This window comes from Ambystoma mexicanum, chromosome 10 (assembly GCF_040938575.1).
Source record: "Ambystoma mexicanum isolate Mex_15411 chromosome 10, UKY_AmexF1_1, whole genome shotgun sequence".
NCBI classification, from domain to species: domain Eukaryota; kingdom Metazoa; phylum Chordata; class Amphibia; order Caudata; family Ambystomatidae; genus Ambystoma; species Ambystoma mexicanum.
The window spans coordinates 427,013,749-427,034,194 of NC_090932.1; the positions used below are offsets into that span (position 1 = coordinate 427,013,749).

The window sequence follows — 20,446 nt, forward strand, 5'->3', positions numbered from 1 at the left end:
ACCTCCCTCACCAGGAACTTTGCTGCTCTGAAGGCATCAGCATGGGATCATGGACCGGCCTCGATCCACCTTGAAAATGGGCATACTACCACAATCATGTATCTGTATCATTGACATACATTCATCTATGAAATGCAAGGTTCCTCAATCTGGGTCTTCGTGAACAGTCCTCATCTACTGCATCACTTACATCAATTCTTGGAATATGTCATGCATACCCTTAAGCATGCCCTCCTTACTACATCGCTACAAATATTCTGGAGCTGACCATCCATGTTGTACAGGATATTGAGCCTTACACTAAGCCCCGGCTTAACCTTGATCCGAATGGGTTTGAGAAGGTGGTGACCCTCCAACTACCACCTACCAAAATCTGTATCATCTGTAAGGTTGCAGAAGGAGGACAATAACACACAGGTAGCATGATATGATATGGCATTCATAACGCGCTTATACGCAAGTGTTTCAAGGCAACGAGGCAAGGGAGGCTAAACCGAGGGAAGACAGAGACACCAATCTTACTAGGCCAGGCGACATTGAGATAGCGCAAGTGCAGGGGCAAGCACGATGAATGCTATTGACTTTTATAAGTCATGAACATAAAGAGAAAATGTAACTTTCCCTAACACTAAGAGGGGTTTCTCTGCCTCAACTAAAACACTAAGGGTTCTGTCAGAATGTCTGTGTAAATCAATAGTACACCATCCTCAGTCAAAGCCCTACTCATGTCCCTTACACTTAAAGTAAACTATAAAATAAATAGACCATCTTGGTCCAGAACAATTACTCTCCTGGCCTCCGGATAGTAGTTTGTTTCCAGGTGTTGGCTTCTTGCCAGGTGAATGGATCCCTTTCCCGGGTTGAAATTGTCTTCCAACAAAAAAAGCAAAGTTCAAACACTTTTCCTTGGCAGACACACTGTCTATCTTTTAAGTCTACACAACTTTGGTTACCAGGAGAACGACTGCCTTCTCCTGGTATCTTGATTTTACAGTTCGACAACACAACCAGGGGGGATGACTCCCTTCCCCTGGCGTCTCCTTAATGTCCTCAGTGCTCACCACCAGGGGTAATGATTCCCTTCCCATGGCCTCTCCCACTTAGTTTCACAACTTCACCATACCAGGGGGAATCATTCCCTTCCCCTGGTCTTCCTTTTGCTTGGTTCTCGGCCAACTTGCTTTCCTCTCCTGCCAAGGCAGGCCCAGAGGAAGACAATATGCAGGTCTCTCTTGTTTTGTGTGTAAGTCCCAGACCCATATTTCTCTGCTTATCATGAGGGGCAGACTTGATTAACTCCCCTGCCAAGTACTGCCACAAGGGAGATTATGGATGACTCTTTCTTGGTTTTCTTTCGTTAGGTGGGGATTTTCAGGATTCCCTTTAATTTTAAAATGTCAACTTTTTGGATTCTCTGGGATATTGTTTGTGTGGGGTCTAATGCTGCCCAAGATTTGTATGTTTTCATTCTTGGTGCCCCTCTGTATTTGCCAAGACACTCTTCTGTCCCCACAAAGCCAGCACGTTCATTCTCGTAACTTTTGGTTTCTTCTTCTCGTGCTCTTCAGCTCTTCAGTCTCAGGGTCGGTTCCTCCTTAGTCAGGTCTCTCGTGGCTTCTGCTGAATTCCCCTTTGCTGCGGCATCTCTGCAGCTTGTGGGTCTCTTGTCTCGGTCTCTCGCGGCTCCCGCTGACTTCTCCTTTGCTACTGCTGCTCTGTAGCGTTAATCTCCCTGCAGTATGCATACCCTTTCCAGACCGTCCGGTCTGCCTCTTCTCTGAAGTCGGGTTACTGCCTCGCAGATTCTTTGCAGGGTCTTCCGACTTCAGACCCCACAGAGACCTGTCTTCCTGCTTGACAGCGTTCCAGTCTGCAGGCAAATTAATTTCCCACGCTGAACAGTTTCTTTGCTCACTGTTCCTCCTGGCAGGGCTTGACAGTCTGCATCACCAGGTATTGAGTTCTTCTTCCCTGTTTATGTTGGCTGTTGAAACAATTCGGCATGAATGACTAGAATGTTCATTTGAGTTTCATGGAGCATTTGTCACGAGTCCGCTCCTCCTTCTCGCCTCGGTCCTTCTCACACAATTTTCCACTGGGTACTCTCATCATCTCCTCCTCTCAGTGGATGGCACACTGACTGCCCTACACATATACATAGGTTGGTTGAGTATAGCATTGGATTATACACTGGTCGGGGGATCAAGAGGTCTTGGGCTGGAGTGGCCATACCACGTTCTCCTGAGATCTCCCTGATCCACAGAGGGGGAGTCTCTCCCCATGAGAACCTCCCACTGAGTACCTCCACTAGGGGAGCACTCTATAGAATAGTTCCTATCCCAACAGAGTAAATCAGGGATCAGCTCACTCACTTTTACTATTTAATGTCTACATGACCTGCTAGCAAGGATTCTGGGAATCCACAACATCCGCTCCACAATTATATCAATGATACAGAGATACAACTCAAACTCTTGGTGAGTTAGTGATTGGGGGAATAATCACTGCCTCTTGTATGTCCAATTCCAGGTGACAGCAAATTGACTCAATTGTTTAGAAAAAACAGATCCTGTTGTTCAGTCCTCTGGAGCCCTTGTTCCTATCATTTGTCTGGCCGATGTCTTTAGATCTGACTCTCAAAAATTCAGAAGGGCTTGCAAACATGGATTCCTTATTGACAACATCTCCTTTGATGCACAAATACATGTCATTGTAAAAAGTGTTCCATTATCTTTGTCTGTTTAGAGGATTCCCCCAAAATATTGCTTGTGTTCTTTCCGTATTTTCATCTTACTTAGATTGGTGCCACGTCCTTCACACTCCTTCATACAAAAAATGCATTTTTAAACTTTAAAAGCTCAAAGGAATGCTGGCAGACTCATCTACACATGAATCATTTTACACCAGGTTCGATTTCCCGGTATTTGCTTTCTGTCATTGAAAGGGCGCATTTCAAAACCTTATGTCTGCTTACATATCAACATGATTTCATTCATACCACCAAACAAGAAGTCAGAGAGAATCTAATCAAGAGCTAGTGTATCTGCCTGACCAGGAACACAAGGTTTCAGAAATCTGTATTGAATTCCACCAATCAGTTGATGGCACAGATCTCTAAATGTTGCCCAGGACGTTCTAGACTAGGCTGAAACTAGGATGAAACTCATTAATATAAATTGGATTGTATATGGCACTGACACTTTCTTAGTATTTTAGGGACATTATCCTTCCACTTCTCAGGTCTTTTCCTTTTCAAGGTAGGCACTTCAAACTCAGCACAAGTCTATCAAAAGGTACATGAGTGTGCTCAACAGTGTGTCTCTTTCCTTCCTTCTCCCCTACTAAAAACCAGTACATGATGCTTGGGCCTTCCAGGATTTTGATACAAGAGTACAGTACTGTGCATATTCGTTCCTTCTGAAGTCATTTTCAAAGCTGTCTTACAAATCTTCATCAAGTTCCAAAGAGCTGTGTATCTCCTATGACTAAAGGAATATCCCTGCCAAAACTATTTGACTTCACCATCTTCTCTTATTCAGTTTACTGTGCAAACTTTCAGACTATGTTTGTGACATTAGCACGCTGTAAGTCTTTGTTTTCATTAAATGTGTTTTTAAGTTTCAAATATTTAACAACATTCATTATAGCAGTAGAAAATTGATATTTGATAGAAGATCCATAGTCAGAAGAAAAACACTGATCTTCTCATCCCCAATTAAGTAACCCAACAAGTCAGTCATCAATAACAACACAGTTAATTATTGCTTGTATTCAAAATAGATACCACACATGTTAAAATGACAGTGTGACACCCCCATAACTGGTAGTACATCTAATAGCATTTCTAAGAAATGTAATGCTTCCTCCGACAATCCTTTTGCCTAACAAGACTACAAATGACACACTCCACACTTCAAAATAATTACATGTTTAGACGGCCTATCACTAGGAGAAACCGAGAATATGCTAAATTGAAAGCTCTGCAATACCCACTCTGTCAAGTGCACACGTGACATGTATTTTTGAATACTTATAGCACCTAACAAAGGTTCTGACCTGAAATCCTGGCACTGTTTTCTGAAATTGGGCTAATGCCATATAACCGTACCCTTTTTAAAAAGACCAGAAAGCAATGCATTGCCACATAAAACTATGTGATCAATGACACCAATGAAAACTGTATTTGATGAGATTCATAGGGCCTAGCACTTACTGAGTTGCATTTACATTGCACATTGCAACAAAGCACTGTGATTAAGCTGTGCCCCCAAGTGTGACTGGGGCTCATTATGTGTTGGCAGGTGTGGTAATAACGTGCTCTATTAACGTACAAGTTGGCCGTGGGGCACGTGATTTACCTCCAGCTAACAGAAGGAGGTAAGTCAGGCGCCTTACCAACAAAAATCACTGGTATTACTGGTGACAGTAATACCTGCAAATTTCCCTGTGGAGTCCAATGGGACGGTAATAATGCTGGATCGAGTGCCGGTAACGGTAATTCAGTTTGCCAGTATCCTGTCAGATCTACCGCCAGGATACCAGCATATCAGGTTCCCTCAAGACTCTCTCCTCAGTCCTTCGCTATTAACCTTTTACACCTCCTTCCAAGGAAGACACATCTCCTATTTTGGATTCTTCTACACCTATTTGCTGATGACATCTTCTCTTTCCCTACATTCACTGCTGAACTATATTCATGTATATCTGACTGCATCTCTGTGACCCACCACTAGATGTCAATTTGTTGCCCCATACTTTACTCTTCCAAGACTGAGGTCATTATTTCCCAGCCTCAAAAGCACCACGTGTCCTCCCAACAACAATCTAATTCCCACCTGACTTACTCTCCTCTTCAAATAAGGCATGCATTCTTGGCATCCCTTTTACCAGTAATCTTAACCTCCTTATTTGTGCATCATGTCTACCTCGACACCGGACTTTATCCAACTACTAAATATCAGTAAGTTTCTCACCCTCCTCAACTACACTACCACTAAATCTCTTTTCGTTACCCTGAATAATGAGTCACATGGATTACTGCACCAGACTCCTTCAAAGCATCCCCCTTTTTTCAGTCATCCCATTACATAAAGTCCTTATCTTTACCATCAGCACTCTTTACAACCTCTCCCACTTCTACCCCTTTCCCAAACAACACCACCACACTTGTTGGATGTCCCTGAAACATTGAGCCCTATTTAAATCCTGCATAACTGTATTTCAGTCTCTCCGCTGTCTCAACCCCCCACCCCCTTCGTTGCCCACCATATCACTGGTAGACTCCCTCCCACATCCTCCGCTCTTCTGCTCTCAACAATCAATATGACCCCCACCCTCCCTGTGCCTCATCTCACTTATCCTCTTTTGCCCATCTTGCCCCTCTGCACTGGAGCTCCCTCCCTGCCCACATCAAAACATCTACTGCTGTTCACTCTTTCACATCTGCTCTAAAACTGCACCTCCTCAACCTTGAACGCTACCTTGTACCTATTCCCACATCACTGCTTGGCCTTGACTGTTCTCCACCTCACTACACTCTCCTTTGTACTGATACCCTGCTATTAATCTGTCCTAGTGAAATGCCCCTGTATCTAGCCTGTACTGTCCCTGGACATGTCCAATCAAATGAATACTCACTCTCCGGACAATGGTTTCCCTTACCCATGCTAGTATTTTACAGCTACTGCTGTAGGACTTACCTGATGTCTGCAAGGTACTTTTGTTAGTGTGTCTGGTCAAAACATCTTGCCTAGTTAATAAATACAAAAACAATACATTAAAAATAATATGGTGCCATGGTGTTCTCACATCTCACAGTCTGCAAAATGTAAGTTAATGAAGTGCAAGTAGACACAAGGAGGGTAAATGAAACTAAAGTGAAAGGATTAGAAAGGGGTTGAGCTAAATTTATAAGATTGTCGTGTATCAGCATAAAAAGGGAGAAAATAGCAACACAGGAAGTATATGTTAATGGGGTGGAGCCATCACGGAAAACAAGCTGAAGGTCGAGACCCAATAGCATTGGCAGGGGGAACTAAATGAGATCCTGTCTTCTGGTAAGAGGTCACAAAGGGGATACTGAATCTGAAACAAATACTAGCAATCATATAAACGTGAGACAATAACTAGGCGATAAAATGTGTTATGGAATGGGGGAGAACCAATGTAAAGAGCCAAGTGCCCAAGATTTTGGAACAGCTGTATACTTAGAGTACATTTTCAGCTTGAGACCTGTCAATATTTAGAAAGGTGAAGCCCGATAAAAAAGGGGGATAGAGAATGACAGTTCCCAATTGGCTGAACATTTAACTTAATGAAGCTTTTCCATTTAAGATGCACCCTAAAGGATAAGGGTCAGAGAATAAAGCAACAAGAATGGGAAGTTTTGGCCCAGGGCTCTCAGCCCAATTTTCTCCTTCTTGACAGGTGTCTCCCATCTCTCCTTAACTGCCTCCCTTCTCTGTCCACTCTACCATCTGCCACCCTCTTGGTCTCTATACCTCCACCGACGGATGCGGTTGTACCTCATCCCTGTGGTGTCCAGTTAAAGTTTCGAATACAAAAGGATCGAATGCCAAAGGTGAGAGTGCATTCGACCGAAAACAAAAGGATTGAAAACATTTTTAAATGTATATATATATTTTTTTGCTCTAGTCTAGCTTAAAAAAGATGTTTTTACACCAAAAACAGGGGTTTGGGGGGGATTGACTCGACCCTTTTGTCATTCGACCCTTTTCAGTCGATACTATAACCTATAACCATATAGCCTTGGAAGACCATCAAAGTTGGCAACCAGCTTCCCTTAGCTACCCTCAATTCTCGCTCTGCTGTCAAACACTCCTCTGACATCTGTCACCTCCTAGAAGACTTTGACCTAGATGTCCTCGTTCTCCCTGTGACATGGTTCAATGCCAGCTCTGTCACTGCTTTTGACACTCTCCTCCCTGATGGCTACAAGATCCTCTCCAAGCCCAGGCCAATCGGTCTGGAGGTGAAGTGGCACTTGTCTTCCCTGATTGGGTCCCTGCCTCCGTCATACCCACTTAATCCTATTCTTCCTTTAAATGTCTTGTCTGTAAGCTTGGCATCTCTCCCACCCTCTCGCTCACTCTCGCTACCATCTACAGGCCTCCCAGACTCCACGAGCAAACCTCTACCTGCACTGCCAATCTCCTTCTCCATAATTCGACCGATGAAGCGAGTGTCAGTAGCTGTTTTTGCTTCCTCCTTCATTCTCCACCCACTCCTGCTGCTGACTCTGACTCAGCCCTTGCTAACCTTCACCTCACTATCCCTAACACCCTTGACATCCTTGACCCTGCCATGAGGATCTGCATGAAGCCCACCTCCAAGTGCAACAGCTGGTATGATTTCAATTTAGCCTCGCTGAAAAGCAAGTGCAAAGCTGCAGAATGCAAGTGGTTGCCTTCTAGCAATCCTCTGACAAAGTGGCCTGTTGCCTACTCCAAAGGCAATACAGATTCTCCATCTGCTCCAAGAAACAGGCTCATATTCAAGCTTGTATCTCAGAGGTCACAAAAACACGGCTGAACTTTGCAAAATGTGCAAGGATCCTGCCAGTCAGTCCTACTGCAGTCTTCACCTCTCCTCTTCCTTCTCAGGCCCTCTGCTCAGCACTGGCCTCCCATTTCACTACCAAAACAGATGTCATCCGCTCTTCTCTCTCATCTACCCCCTCCCCTCCTCTGCCTGCACCTGGGATGCCCTCGGCCCCTCTCACTCCTCCCCGCGTACTCTCCCCTTTCTCTCCCATTGCACCGGATGAGGTCTCTAAGACAGTTTGCTCTATGAAAGTCTCCTCCAAACAGGTGATCCCCTGCACCTGTAGCACTATCAATGACAATATTGCCTCTCTTGCCCCCTCCTTGGCTGAGTTCTGTAACCACTCTTTTTCCACTGGCTCCTTCGTAGAATCCCTTAAGCACTCCGTTGTGCACCCTCTCTTAATAAACCCATCTGCTGACCCTTTCTGGCCGGCTAACTACCACCCTATCTACACTACCCCCTTCTTGGTTGAAATCCTGGAGAAGCTGGCTAAATCCCAACTAATTCAACATACTGAATCTGTTGGTTGTCTCCATGACCACCAGTCTGGCTTCAAAGCAGCCAAAGGCATGGAAACAGCTCTCCTGAACACCCATGAGGACTTGCTCTCTAACCTTGATTCCAATTCTCCTTCTGTTCTCACCCTACTTGACCTCTCCTCCGCATTTGACGTGGTCAATCACTCCACCCTCATAAATCAGATCAGTGATACCCTCGGCATTACAGACAATGTATTTTGGCTGACCTTGAGCCAGATCTCCTTAATCTCCAGAAACTCCTCAAGACCCTCCTTTTCTCCTCCTCCTTCGCCTTACCCCTCTCCCCTGTTAGTCTGTACCTGATGCTGCGACTCGCTGCCTGAGTCCCGTATGAGCCATAGCAGGGTCAGCCCCCCCCTCAACCATCTCCCCTGCACTCTCTCCAGCACTTGCCTTTAGGCTCCATTCCCCTGGCTTTCCCTGAGGCCGGTCTACCCCCTTCCTTGCACTATTGACCCCCCAGTATGTTTTCTCCTGACACTTACTCCCCTGGTCCCTCGTAGCTCTTGACCAGCTCTTGGGCTCCCTCCCTCTTGCACTTCGCCCTCACCCATCGCCTTACCCTTCCCATGATCAGCCCCCTCCCCATGCACTAATTATTACTGCACTTGCACCATCCGAATGTTGCAAGGACCGTTATTGTTTTTTCTTTTTGTCTTGTAGTGCCTGGAATCACTTTCTGCTGTAAAAACATTCAATAAATTAATAAATTAAATAAACTCATTTGCAGAGGGATCAAACAAATTAGGCAATCAAGAATAATGGTAGGTGAAGGAGGAGCTACACCCACCTTACCATAAAGACTCACAACTACCGCGGAGCGGACGCAGAGTGCCGGAGAGTGGCAGTCCTGCAGTCTACTTTCTGCTTGGTCTGCTTTCCCTGTTCACCCTTACCTGAAGGAGGAGCTACCTCCACCCTACCATAAAGACTCACAACTACCGCAGAGCGGACACGGAGTGGCAGAGAGTGGCAGTCCTGCAGTCATGGGTGTCGTGACTGGACTGACTGCCTCCCCGCTAACTCCTCTAGAGGAAGAAAACAGGCGATTAAAAAGTCTGCGTCCTCGCCCATATCTTGACAAACACCTCCAAGAAGAAGCTCAAAACCCACTAAGCATAGCAGCATCTACCATCAAATCTGCTAAAATTGCTGGAAGTAAAGTGGGGAAGAAAGTCTTCAAACTACCCACACGGACTTCAAATAAAAGCCTGTGGCCTGTACTAAACGGCTCTCAGCTCTCAAATGATCTTTCTAAGAAACTAACTGAGGAGCCTGAGACGCCCGACATATCTCCTCATCAAACAAATACGGACATTACTTTTAGACCAACAAACACGGCTCCACCCGCTATGTCTCTCCCTGCTCGCTTACCGGCTTGCCCCGAAGAGGGTGCTGTGTTTGCAGTTGAGGAGCTGACCTCTTGAGGGTCCGGGTCCACGTTTCGGTCCGTTCCAACGGAAATGAAGGTACGAGGTCGGGTGGATATCTCCCCAGACTCTCCAGGCCCCCTCGCCTGCCCAGGCGCAGAGACATCCCGAAGCTCGGCAGAGGGGGCGGTAGCTACAGATCCGAAAACATCCCAGGCCACCTCGGACCCAGTGGGCTGCGACGTGCCCGCAGATCCCCTTACACTGTCCTCGTCCATGCAGAGGGTGGGGGCGCAGAGCTGCGGAAGTCGTGCGAAGAGCCGAAGGAAGCGGCTCGACTCTCGCCTGCTGTGGATGCAGGGTGCCTGCTGTCCACGCCCGCACAGTGTCATCAGAGCAGGAGCTCTCTGACCCTTTTGAAGATCCTGTGTCACGCCTCTCAGAGGCGCAACGTCTACAAAGTAAAAATAAAAGCACAACGAACCCAAACAAACGCCTGCGCCAAGAGCAAACGACGTCACAAGGAAAAAGAAAAAGAAACATCAAAACTAAAACAGATTCTCAAAACATACCAAGTAACTCAAAAGCACAAAAAAACACTACAACCCTGAAACTGACCATACCCAAAGGCAGAACCTTAAATGGAAAAAAGACAAGAGCAAAACGTTCTCCATTATCAACGCTGACAAAGATTATTTTTTTTAAAAAGCAAAATGGGGTAAACTGCACAGATGTACTCCAAGAACATACGGACACCGACCTACTAGACGCAGTGCATGATCTACAACCACTCAGCAAACATACAAAAATCAATGAAAATGTAAAGACCACACCAGTCCCCCCAAAAACCGGTCTACCCTTCACAGAAAAGAAAGCCCCACCTCCTACCAACCTGGAAAGCGGTGCTCTACCGGACCAATCAATCAGTACAGTGATTCCCGACGACTTTGTCTTCGGCCAAACCCCACTCTTACCTCAAGCCCTAGCCCCTCTACCGCCTCTATTGACCATCCCCTCAATTCCACCAACAAACGAGTTACAACATGCTACGGAGCCTGAGACCACTCCGACCGCTGTGCAAAATAAAAAACAAGTAGCTGTCCCATCCTCAACCTCAATGTCATCACTGCTCTTTCCAGCATCGCAGGACATAACAGCTCCATTACCTACTTCACCTACTGAACAGCGAAGTCTACAACAACAGGAGACAAAGGAGCAAAGAGAACCCAACAAAACTTGCCACATAAACCGACCGCTCCAAGACCCTAGAGACAAAAGGAAATCACATCATGACCATGATCCACGCCACGAAAGATCGAGTTTCTACATACCCTCCACTCCTACACATGGATCCAATCGAAAACCCTCCGCAGCTACCAATGAAACTCCTTCAAAGAAGCCAGACCTGCTTTCATACATGTCAGCACTAACAATTGCCTTGGTTCCCTTCACCAAGCTTTATGAATCACTACACGGCACACTAAAAGATCATACAGTTCTACAAGCCATGATTCATACGAAACTCATCTTTCTCGAAGGCCACGTTACGGCTCAAAAAGACACGAAAAAAATATCTTGCACAAATATGGCTGACATAAACGCACGCCTCCAGACAATAGCTTGAACCTTTTAGAAAAACGATCATCAACAAATGGATCAGCTATTCCACCTAGCGACCCTGCACCACTCATCGATTTGACTGCCGGAAACTCACACAAAAGAATTTCAGCTGAAAAAACAAATTTGATCCCCAAAAAAAAACATCAGCTCCTAGCCCAACCTACAAATGGATCGATCACCAATATCGTCCTAGTAATCGACGACAAAGAAAACAGAAACAAAGCTGCACATGAAGCGACGGAGCAACCTTATTCAATTTTTGACTCAACAAGACTCAAAAATTCAAATAAACCCCATGCTTCGGAGGCTGCCAGCAAAATACCTCTTTCAAAAAAAAAATCTACCAACTTGGCCCTTAAACCTGCTGCAATATCTGTGAAACAACGAACCTCTCAAAGTAAGCTATCTCAACAGATCAGTGACCCTTCGAGTCCTCAACCCTCATTCACAAACCATGTCACCGGGAACTCACCAATAACAACTGAGGATTTCCTGTCAAACACTGACTTGATGAACCTCACAGAAGCTGAATCAAATTGCGTCAGACGATTTGAGGATTGTTGAGCCAAGCCACTATCACGGAAGAGCAGTGTGCCATCTTCATATTACCTCTAGTAGAGTTAAAAACAAACCGATAGACCGAGAGAGAGACTTCCGAAGCCTGGGTTACCACCTGTCCCAACAGAGAAATCCCTCTGAACACACAAGTTCCAAAGTCACTGAACCCACACTGAAAAAGTCGCGAAACAATAGCGAAAACGCTCACTATTTAAGACCCAAACACAATGCAAACGTTAATTCGCATGAACGTAGACCTTCATATCGACAAATCCCAGAGACTTCACACCAAGACTCAAAAGTGTCACCATCGAGTAAGAGTCAACCTTTACCTCAATCTACTCGAACTTCAACCAGACCAGTAGCAGACGACGCTAACAAAGAAACCCCTGAAGCAAAAATAGCCTTCCGCAAAGAACGACAAGACCAGCACAGGAACCTTACTAAAACCATCCATCCAGAAAAAAGGCCTACCTCCAATGCCCAACACCAAAAATTTGACCTCATCCAGCTTCTGCGCATGGCTCCCAAAGGCACTGGCAATGCATCGTTCAAAGTAGCAACTCGCGAACAGGTCCAATCTTCAAGACACGGCGAATACACAAAAGAGCACTTCTCGTTACCTTAAACTTAGATCATGGAACACTTGAGGATTTAAGCACTTAACCTCGCCCAGTGATGTTAATCTGGGATCAGCCGACCTGCGGTGCTTCCAGGAAACCTGGTTGACTAAAACTCCATCGCTTGATGGCTTTGATCTCCGTCTGGCTCTGGCATCAAAACACCCAGTTGATCGACCATCCTCGGGCCTGCTCACTGCATGCCGTATGAATAGTGGCCTGGCAATAACAGATATCATTGTTTCAAATTATTAATTTCTTGCACTGCTACTAACATGGACACTTTCCTCTCCTGTCGAGGCACCTCAACAGATGATACCCATTGCAGTACTAAATGTCTACTGGAACCCTGCTGCAATTGACCCAAAAAACTTTCTGACCCTAATTGAAACCACTGTTGATGAAGTACGAACCACCTATAACGCCTACCACATCATAATATTTGGCGACCTAAACGCCTTCTGCAACCCGAAACCTTCCAAAGAAAAAACACAGAGTGAACGACGAGGCGAATTGTGGACCAAATTGATGAACTCAAGACAACTTCACAACCTGGACACATATATAAAAGCAATATTCGTCTTCCAAAATGGGCAAACAACAAATCAGCGTCAACTATTGACTACACCTTCGTCTCCGAACCTATTCTATCCTTAACGACCTCTTTTGATATCCGCCAAACCTCATCTAGCGATCACAACATCCTGGTAACCACTTGGAATCATCATATACTAACCAGGATAAGATGGAAGTCGGACTGGAACAAAATACCCAAAGAAACAGACTGCGCCTCACAGCACACAGCATAAGAGAATTTACGAACCGGTACACAAATCCAACTGACATACCTAAACTTGATGCTACGGATTATGCTCCTTTTCTGATTTCATATAGGACGCAGAAAGGTAATCTCAACAAAAACCTTCAAGCGCCCACCCATTCATACGACAAACTCCTGGTCCTAAGACGCCGTGCCTTCAGGAAAGCAAAAAGATCTGCAGCAACACTTCCTACTACCGAAAGAAAATTAGCTATTAAAGAAACGACCAGAGAATACAAATCTTGGGTGAGAAGACACAGATGGACATTACATCAACAAGATGCCGAAATCATGCTGAAATCCATCTGCTCCAATAACTCAAAAAGAATTCTGGTCACTGTTGAACAAATCAACTTCACCTATTGGCCTTTACTGGACCCTATAGGAAAAGTCTTCGTCTCTCTCCTCCTGAAAAAACTCCATTCTTGGGCCTCACATGCCCCATGTAATGACAACTTCCAAGTTGGCTTCAAAAAAACATTAGGAACTACGTCAACATCTTTCTGCTAACCATCCTAAAAAACAAAGTACAAGAAGGTCACCCAAAAGTGTATATGGCTTTTATAGACTTCTCTAAAGCCTTTGATAAAGTCGACCGTATCAGACTTTGGCAGAAATTAACCGCCTGGGGCTGCCCAAGCAACATTCCTAAAGCCGATCAAAGCACTTCACACAGATACCAACATTAAAGTGAGGCTAAACCAGCAAGGATGTCTATCTACCCAAATCAACACAAAACAAGGAGTTAAACAGGGCTGTCCGCTAGCACCGGCCCTCTTCATCGCTTACATGGAAGACTACCAATACTCAGAAGCCCTGATCAGATCCTTTTCACCTAAAATTGCACAAACGAGCATCAGAAGACTACTATACGTGGACGATCTTATCCTACTAGATTTGACACCTATAGGCCTTCAACGCCAACTCACCAATCTACAATCATTCTGCACTGAAAACAATCTAGAAATCAACATCAATGAGACTACAATCATGGTGATGGAGCGTACAGCCAAAACCCAAGATAAATTTAACTGGTCCTTAGAAAAAAACAAAACTGAAAAAGTTAAGAACTTCAAATACCTGGGGGTAATCTTGGATAATTCAGCAAAAGACATGGCCATTCAAGAATCTTTGCTCAACAAAATTCGAAGCCTTGCAACAAAAGGTAAAGCAATAGACAGAAAATTTGGCAAATTTTCCACCATTCCACTACTGAATTTCTACAAACAAAAAGTGGTTCCCATCGTGACATATGGATCAGAAGCTATGCCTTGCCTACCCAAGACTCTTTGGCCTAAGCTAGAAGCTTACTTCTGGAGGACGACTTTCGGCCTACCAGACTCGACTCCAAACATACTAATACGCCGAGAATTCAGTTTGCTTTCCCTTCAAGGCACTGTTGATTGCAACAAACTAATGCTCTACAGGAAATGCATTCTTCCAAACTGCTCCTTTCTCCATGAGCTGGTGCTCAAAGAAATCCAAGCGGGAAGCTGCACAATGCTAAATCAATGGAAAGAAGAAAATCAAGCTCTACTAAAAACCATCGAATGCACAGAAGATGAGCTGATCAACAACCCTACAAGGATAACCAAAGGATAACCAAAAAAATAAAAGAGATGGACTGGATCCGCACTCTAGATGCAGCATCCGAGTACAAGCTCACCTCTCATTTGCCCCCGGTGTGGAAGAAACGAGACGAACTCCAGAATTATATCGAAAAATTCCCAAGCCGATCGGCACGCAACCTCATAATGAGAGCAAGACTAAATCTTCTAGACACCAATGAAATTCGTCATATAAGAAACAACGCTCTGACTAACACCTGTAGATTTTGTGACAAAGAGAAAGAGACTATTCGTCACTTACTACTGTCTTGCCCAAGTCTGGTGGAGATTCGGTTCCCCTACATGAAATACATCTTCCAACACTCGTTAACAACTGATGAAGAGACATGGAGGAAAAGGATGATTAGTGGTGATCGCACATCATGGCAACTAGTGACATTCAAGATCCTTCAAACCCTAATCAAAAAACGTGTCCTGAAACTAAATGAAAATTAGGACTTCCTTTCCTGCTTGGATGACCTTCTCCCTCCATCTCCATCTTCCATCTATCATGCTACAAGAAATCAGAAGCGTATGATTCAAACTAAAGAGACCAAACACGACTAAGGAAACAAAAACTAAAGATGTTGTAAAAAATCAAATCGTTGATTAAAAATTCAACAATAAAATAAATAAATAAATAATGGTGGGTGGGATACAAAGACAGGGGAAAGGTCAAGACAGAGGAGTGAGGTCCAATTTGCCAGATCAAATAACAGAATGATATCAAATATGAACAGAGGTAAGGGTGGGAAGATGAGGATGTGGATGATCAAGATGTCATACTACATTAGGGGCTAAACTGTGAATTTGCTGCACCAGCTGAAGAGCAAGTGAGGTTGTGGGTTCAAGTGCAATCCCTAAGCTCCCAGTAAATTCAACCGAGAATGCAGCAAATACATGTGTGCAACCCCAAGCTCAAGCCCCAGATGGGCAAGAAGTGAGTGCATCCACCATAAGCCTATCTCACACCTGTGATGGTGCAATTTACAGTGCAGGGTCTGGACAACTGCAAGTCCGACTAACACAGTTACCTACCAGGAGTGGGAGCTGGCGGTGCTGGTCCACTGGTAATGATTCATGGCCCATTGATATCAGGGAATTTGAGGAATTTGTGCAAAGAGTTTGCTAGTGTGAGAGATGAGCCAGAGCAGTCGACTGTAGAACTGAGAACTATGATTCAGTGCTTTAAACCATCATGGGCTGATATTGGTCAGCTCATGTGAGTGATTACACATGCAGAGGAATGTATGCTGCTAACTTAAGAAAATTGCTGGCCTACCGAGGGTGTTGAATTGGTCCAGAATAGAGATGAATTAATACAGAAGATTACCATAATTTTACCATGGAAGACTGATTGGGGCAAACTGAATAACTGTAGGCAAAAGAAAGATGTGACCATCACAGCTTGTCTGGGTCATTTGAAGGTTGTGTTCATCCATCGTTCTGGTATAAGGAAGCCTATAGAGACGGTGCAGGGAGCCACAATGTACAGGTGTTGCCCAAGCCTCAAACACAGCTTAAAAACATATCTATGGTGTGGCAAATAAAGCCCATTCCAGAATTGGCTCCCATAGAGAATGATTATCTTTCTTGTAAGGAAAAAAGGGCATGAATTGATGAGTGAAAATGAATGATGCTTCAATTAGAGAATGTACAGCAACAGCAGTAAGGATGGAGGCAGGCAGTGGTAATTCATGTGGGAGGCATGGCCCAGTGGCTGCAAGAGGAACTGGTTGACCCAGAAAAAGGGGAAGAGGTTTCGGAAGTGGTTTTGAAACAAGTAACACAATGTGTCACCATAGTAAGCAGTAAGGACATTGTAAGTTTGAATGACCAAATTGGCTTCTGCTCCAAGCAACCAGAGGCGTAGTATCTCCCTCAGCCCTTCCTTTTCCATGTATGAACTCCAAACCGTTTCATGTACAAAACAAGCTACTGGTTAGAAATGCCATGGGGAAACTGATGTCATCGTGTAAACTTTGATACCCATTATTGAGGAGGGACCCTTTGTAAATTGTGAAATGATGGAAAGAGTGTGTTGTGCCTTATTCACATGGGGCAAACCACAATGCAATTAACAGTAAGGTTTCTGTGAATACCCAATTGTCTTCAGAAGCAGTGCTAGCTTCAGGGATCTAAAACAATCCAGTAATTCACCTATTAACTAAACCCTTGACAGTACCAACTGTAATTATTTCAGATAGACACACATTTCTTTTCTGTCCATTGCCACCTGTAAATGTGCTGGGGCTTCACCCATTGTGCAAGTCAAGATGTGCAATATGATTTATTCCCAGTGACAGGTTTCTTGACATCCCAAATGAGCATGACAATGAAGTGATGGTTATGTTACACAGAGAGCATGAAGGAGGGAAAGGCAGAACGGTAGACATCACAAAGCAGGAAGATTTAGAACAATTGTTGTGAACAGTGTTTCAAGAATTATAGTCGTAGCATCAGGACGTAGTCCCGTTAATTTATGATACAAGGCTAGCACACGTTCAGATAAATACCACAAAAATGTTACCCAGAAAATCATAACACCATTTGAAACCTAAGACAGAAGCAATAATTGTGATAGTAATAAACTCATTATAAGACTAAGAAATATTTATGCCAACCACAATCCAACCTAATACCCCAGTCCGACCCATAAAGAAACACTTATAACATTTTGCAAGATTTAAAGGCAGTAGTTTTCCATAATTTCCCATGGTACCCCATCCAGTGACCATACCAATAATATTGATTTGTTATTTATGTAGCACTTTCGCCAAAGTGTTCTGCGTCGACCATTTACATGCAATTATTACCAACCCGAAGTTACTGCTCATTTATCAACCTTGAAAGGATTTAAGGCTGAGTTGGCCTTGCTAAGAGTCAAACCTGTGACCTACAGATCACACAGCAAGCGCTCAACCCGCTGAGAAATCCTACTGTCAATATTGTCATGTATTTTACTACAGAGGTGGTCACCAGTACTGATGAGTGGCACTCATCGGTCTATTTCATTACTATTGTCATGTATACCACCAACAGTTAGATACTTTGCAGGAGTCAATATATGTTCAATCTTCTTTTCAGTCCCAATACACTGAGAAAGTCAGTACCTCTTCACTTGTACTAATTCTGTTATCAACTTACATGGACCCATTTTATGCAATGGTACACAGAAAGTCGCACCTTCATTTCACAAACCTAGAGAAAGATGTAGATGATATTACGTTTCTTGGGGGTTTGACATTGGTAAATTATAGAGATGACCCCTAGTTTGCATCATCTACATACAAAAGGTGAAAACAAGAGATGCTAGTACTGTTAACCGCTCAAGCAGGGAAGGGACACAAAGCAACCAAGCAAAAGCTGAACTTATGTACTGAGAAAGTACATGAATATACCCAAACCAGTAACTAACTGTCAAATGAAGACCTTTTCGGGTGCTACTGGATATTGCCACCAATGGATATTAGGTCACACAGCAACAGAAAAGCCATGGATAACCCATTTAAACACACCTAAACCCTTAATATTGACAGACGAAACAGAAAAGGCATTCACTGAAATAAAGCAAACATTGGCAAGTTCTCTTGTCTTGGTGTACCTGATTACAAAAATACATTTATTTTATATTGTTTTCAAAAAGAAGGGTATGGACAATCAGTGGTTACACAGAAATATGTGGACAAAGATCACCAAAACGTCTAGTACAATACAGCATAGGATGTCATAGCAGAAGGTTTATCACCCTTCCCGTTGTCTGTAGCCACAGCTGCACTTGTAGAGCGCAGCTCTGGATCAACTCTTGTTGTATCAGTAGCTTACACAGTCACAGCATTGTTACTCAAAACATAAAACTCAGCATTTACCTACTTCAAGAGTCAGAACATGTATGTTGTTGAATTCAGCTAATGCTACCATCAAATATTGTACAGTCTTAAATCCAACTGCATTACTGGCATGTCCAGCAGTTGGAGAACCACATGATTGCATCCCAATACCAGCAGCGCTAATTAAAGCATAAAAAGACCTGCCAAAGGCATAATCCTGTTGGGTGACACTGGCGAGGGCCAATTCCCGATGGCAGGGCAATTGGCAGACCTTTGTTCCCACCTGCTCACAGCCACGAAAATCTCAATTGCGAGGCTGTGGAAACACCCTGAGGGCCCGGCAACCTCCATGTGGAGGGCCAAGTGCTGGGACATCGTAGTGGCTGAAAAGATCACTGCCCTCCGCTTTGGGAACAGGAGCAAGTTTGACAGCATATGGGCCCCCTTCTTAGACTACGCACAACAGTTCCCCGGCGTGGCAAGACAACCACGGCCCCTCCGCTAGATGGCGAAATATGACTAAGAACCGACTGTGATCTCACCAGAGGCACCCCTGAAGCTACCCAAATGGGCGTTCTGGGCTGGAACAACTTGACGCCCATCACAGTCTTCCTCAACCGGAACTAAGCTGCTTCTGACCGGCCCACAGCTGACCCCAGAAGCTGTTCCCAATGTTTTTGGCCACGAACCGAAGCTGCCTTCCCTCCCAGTAAATCCCCTGACTGCCCCCCACCTCCTGTTTCCCTTACTGTCAGGTTTGACTTTTGTTTATTTGTCTGTTCGTTCATCACTGCATTATGACTTCAGTAATGTATACAGCAAACTGTTTGTTGACAAATTCTAATAAAAAGTCTTGTTGAAAAAAAAAAGACCTGCCAAAAATCCCATAACACAATCCAGATTATTACAATTATATGGATGTCTCTTGTGTGAGTAATAAAAAGGATTAGTTAAAATCTGCATATTCTGTTTGTAGCGCACTAGCAGTGATACAATCTGGGCTAGTGCCAGATATTCTTCTGGCACGTGTGACTGAGCTAGTTGCATTAAGGTCAGAATGTACTTTAACAAAGGAGGTACATATTTGGTTTTGATTATGGAAGTTTTTACAAGAACGTTTTCCTAACAGCAGCAGGGATGATAATAAAAAACACCCATTTTGTAAATGTCCTACGCGAATCAATAGTACTACACAGAGAAATTGTGATCACAAAATGTGCCACTCATCAACGCCCAGAGATGTCAGTCGAGGGAATGCTTGTACAGATGAAACAGCAAGAAAGACTGGCCTTTCCCTCAAAACATTTGTAGATCGAATTGGGCCTCAAATGTCAGTGTAGCCTGCAAGCACACCAAATGATTCAGTTGTGCAGTTGATAGAGATAAATGAATAGCCACCAAAAACAGAGGAAAATGCATAGAGCAGCGAATGCAATTCCATTTACAGTGATACACTGGCAATCACGTGAGTGAGATTTGGTAGTTCCCAAGGCAGAACAATGTTATTTTTCCTGAATGCTGCACATTGCAAAAATGGGAATGGCAGAACAGATTTAAAAAAGGTAAGCACCAGGTTTTTCTTTTGCTGCATAGCAATTAGTCAACAACAATGCCTAGAATAATCAGTGAATATAGGTCAGGAAGCACAACCAGCACCATGGGCACCAGGTGCACAGTTAAAGTGCAGTTTTACCAAAATGCAAAAGGTAGAAAGTGTTGCTGATGGATTCTCGAAATGAAAAGAAGCGTATCTGACCAGTAAAAGAGATGCACAAGCTCTGGTAAATGCTCTTAGATGCAATTTTAATGCTAGGTTGAGGGTGCCAGTGAGTATCAACACTGATAGAGACAAACACTCAAGGGGAAACAGGTACAGGACCTATGTAAAGTGCTTAATATACAGCAGAAGCTACATT

The 20,446-nt window shown here is 44.1% G+C and overlaps 1 protein-coding gene and 1 long non-coding RNA gene across 2 annotated transcripts in view; one reads left to right on the top strand and one right to left on the bottom strand.

Annotated features, from left to right (window-relative positions):
• LOC138492881 (period circadian protein homolog 2-like) overlaps nucleotides 1-20,446 on the bottom strand; it is a 344,827-nt gene that overhangs the window by 94,466 nt on the left and 229,915 nt on the right. The window contains 1 exon segment of the mRNA XM_069620199.1: nucleotides 9,480-9,929. Within this exon segment, the coding sequence (XP_069476300.1) occupies nucleotides 9,480-9,929 (450 nt within the window).
• LOC138491472 (uncharacterized) overlaps nucleotides 1-20,446 on the top strand; it is a 47,817-nt gene that overhangs the window by 8,277 nt on the left and 19,094 nt on the right. The window lies entirely within an intron of this gene.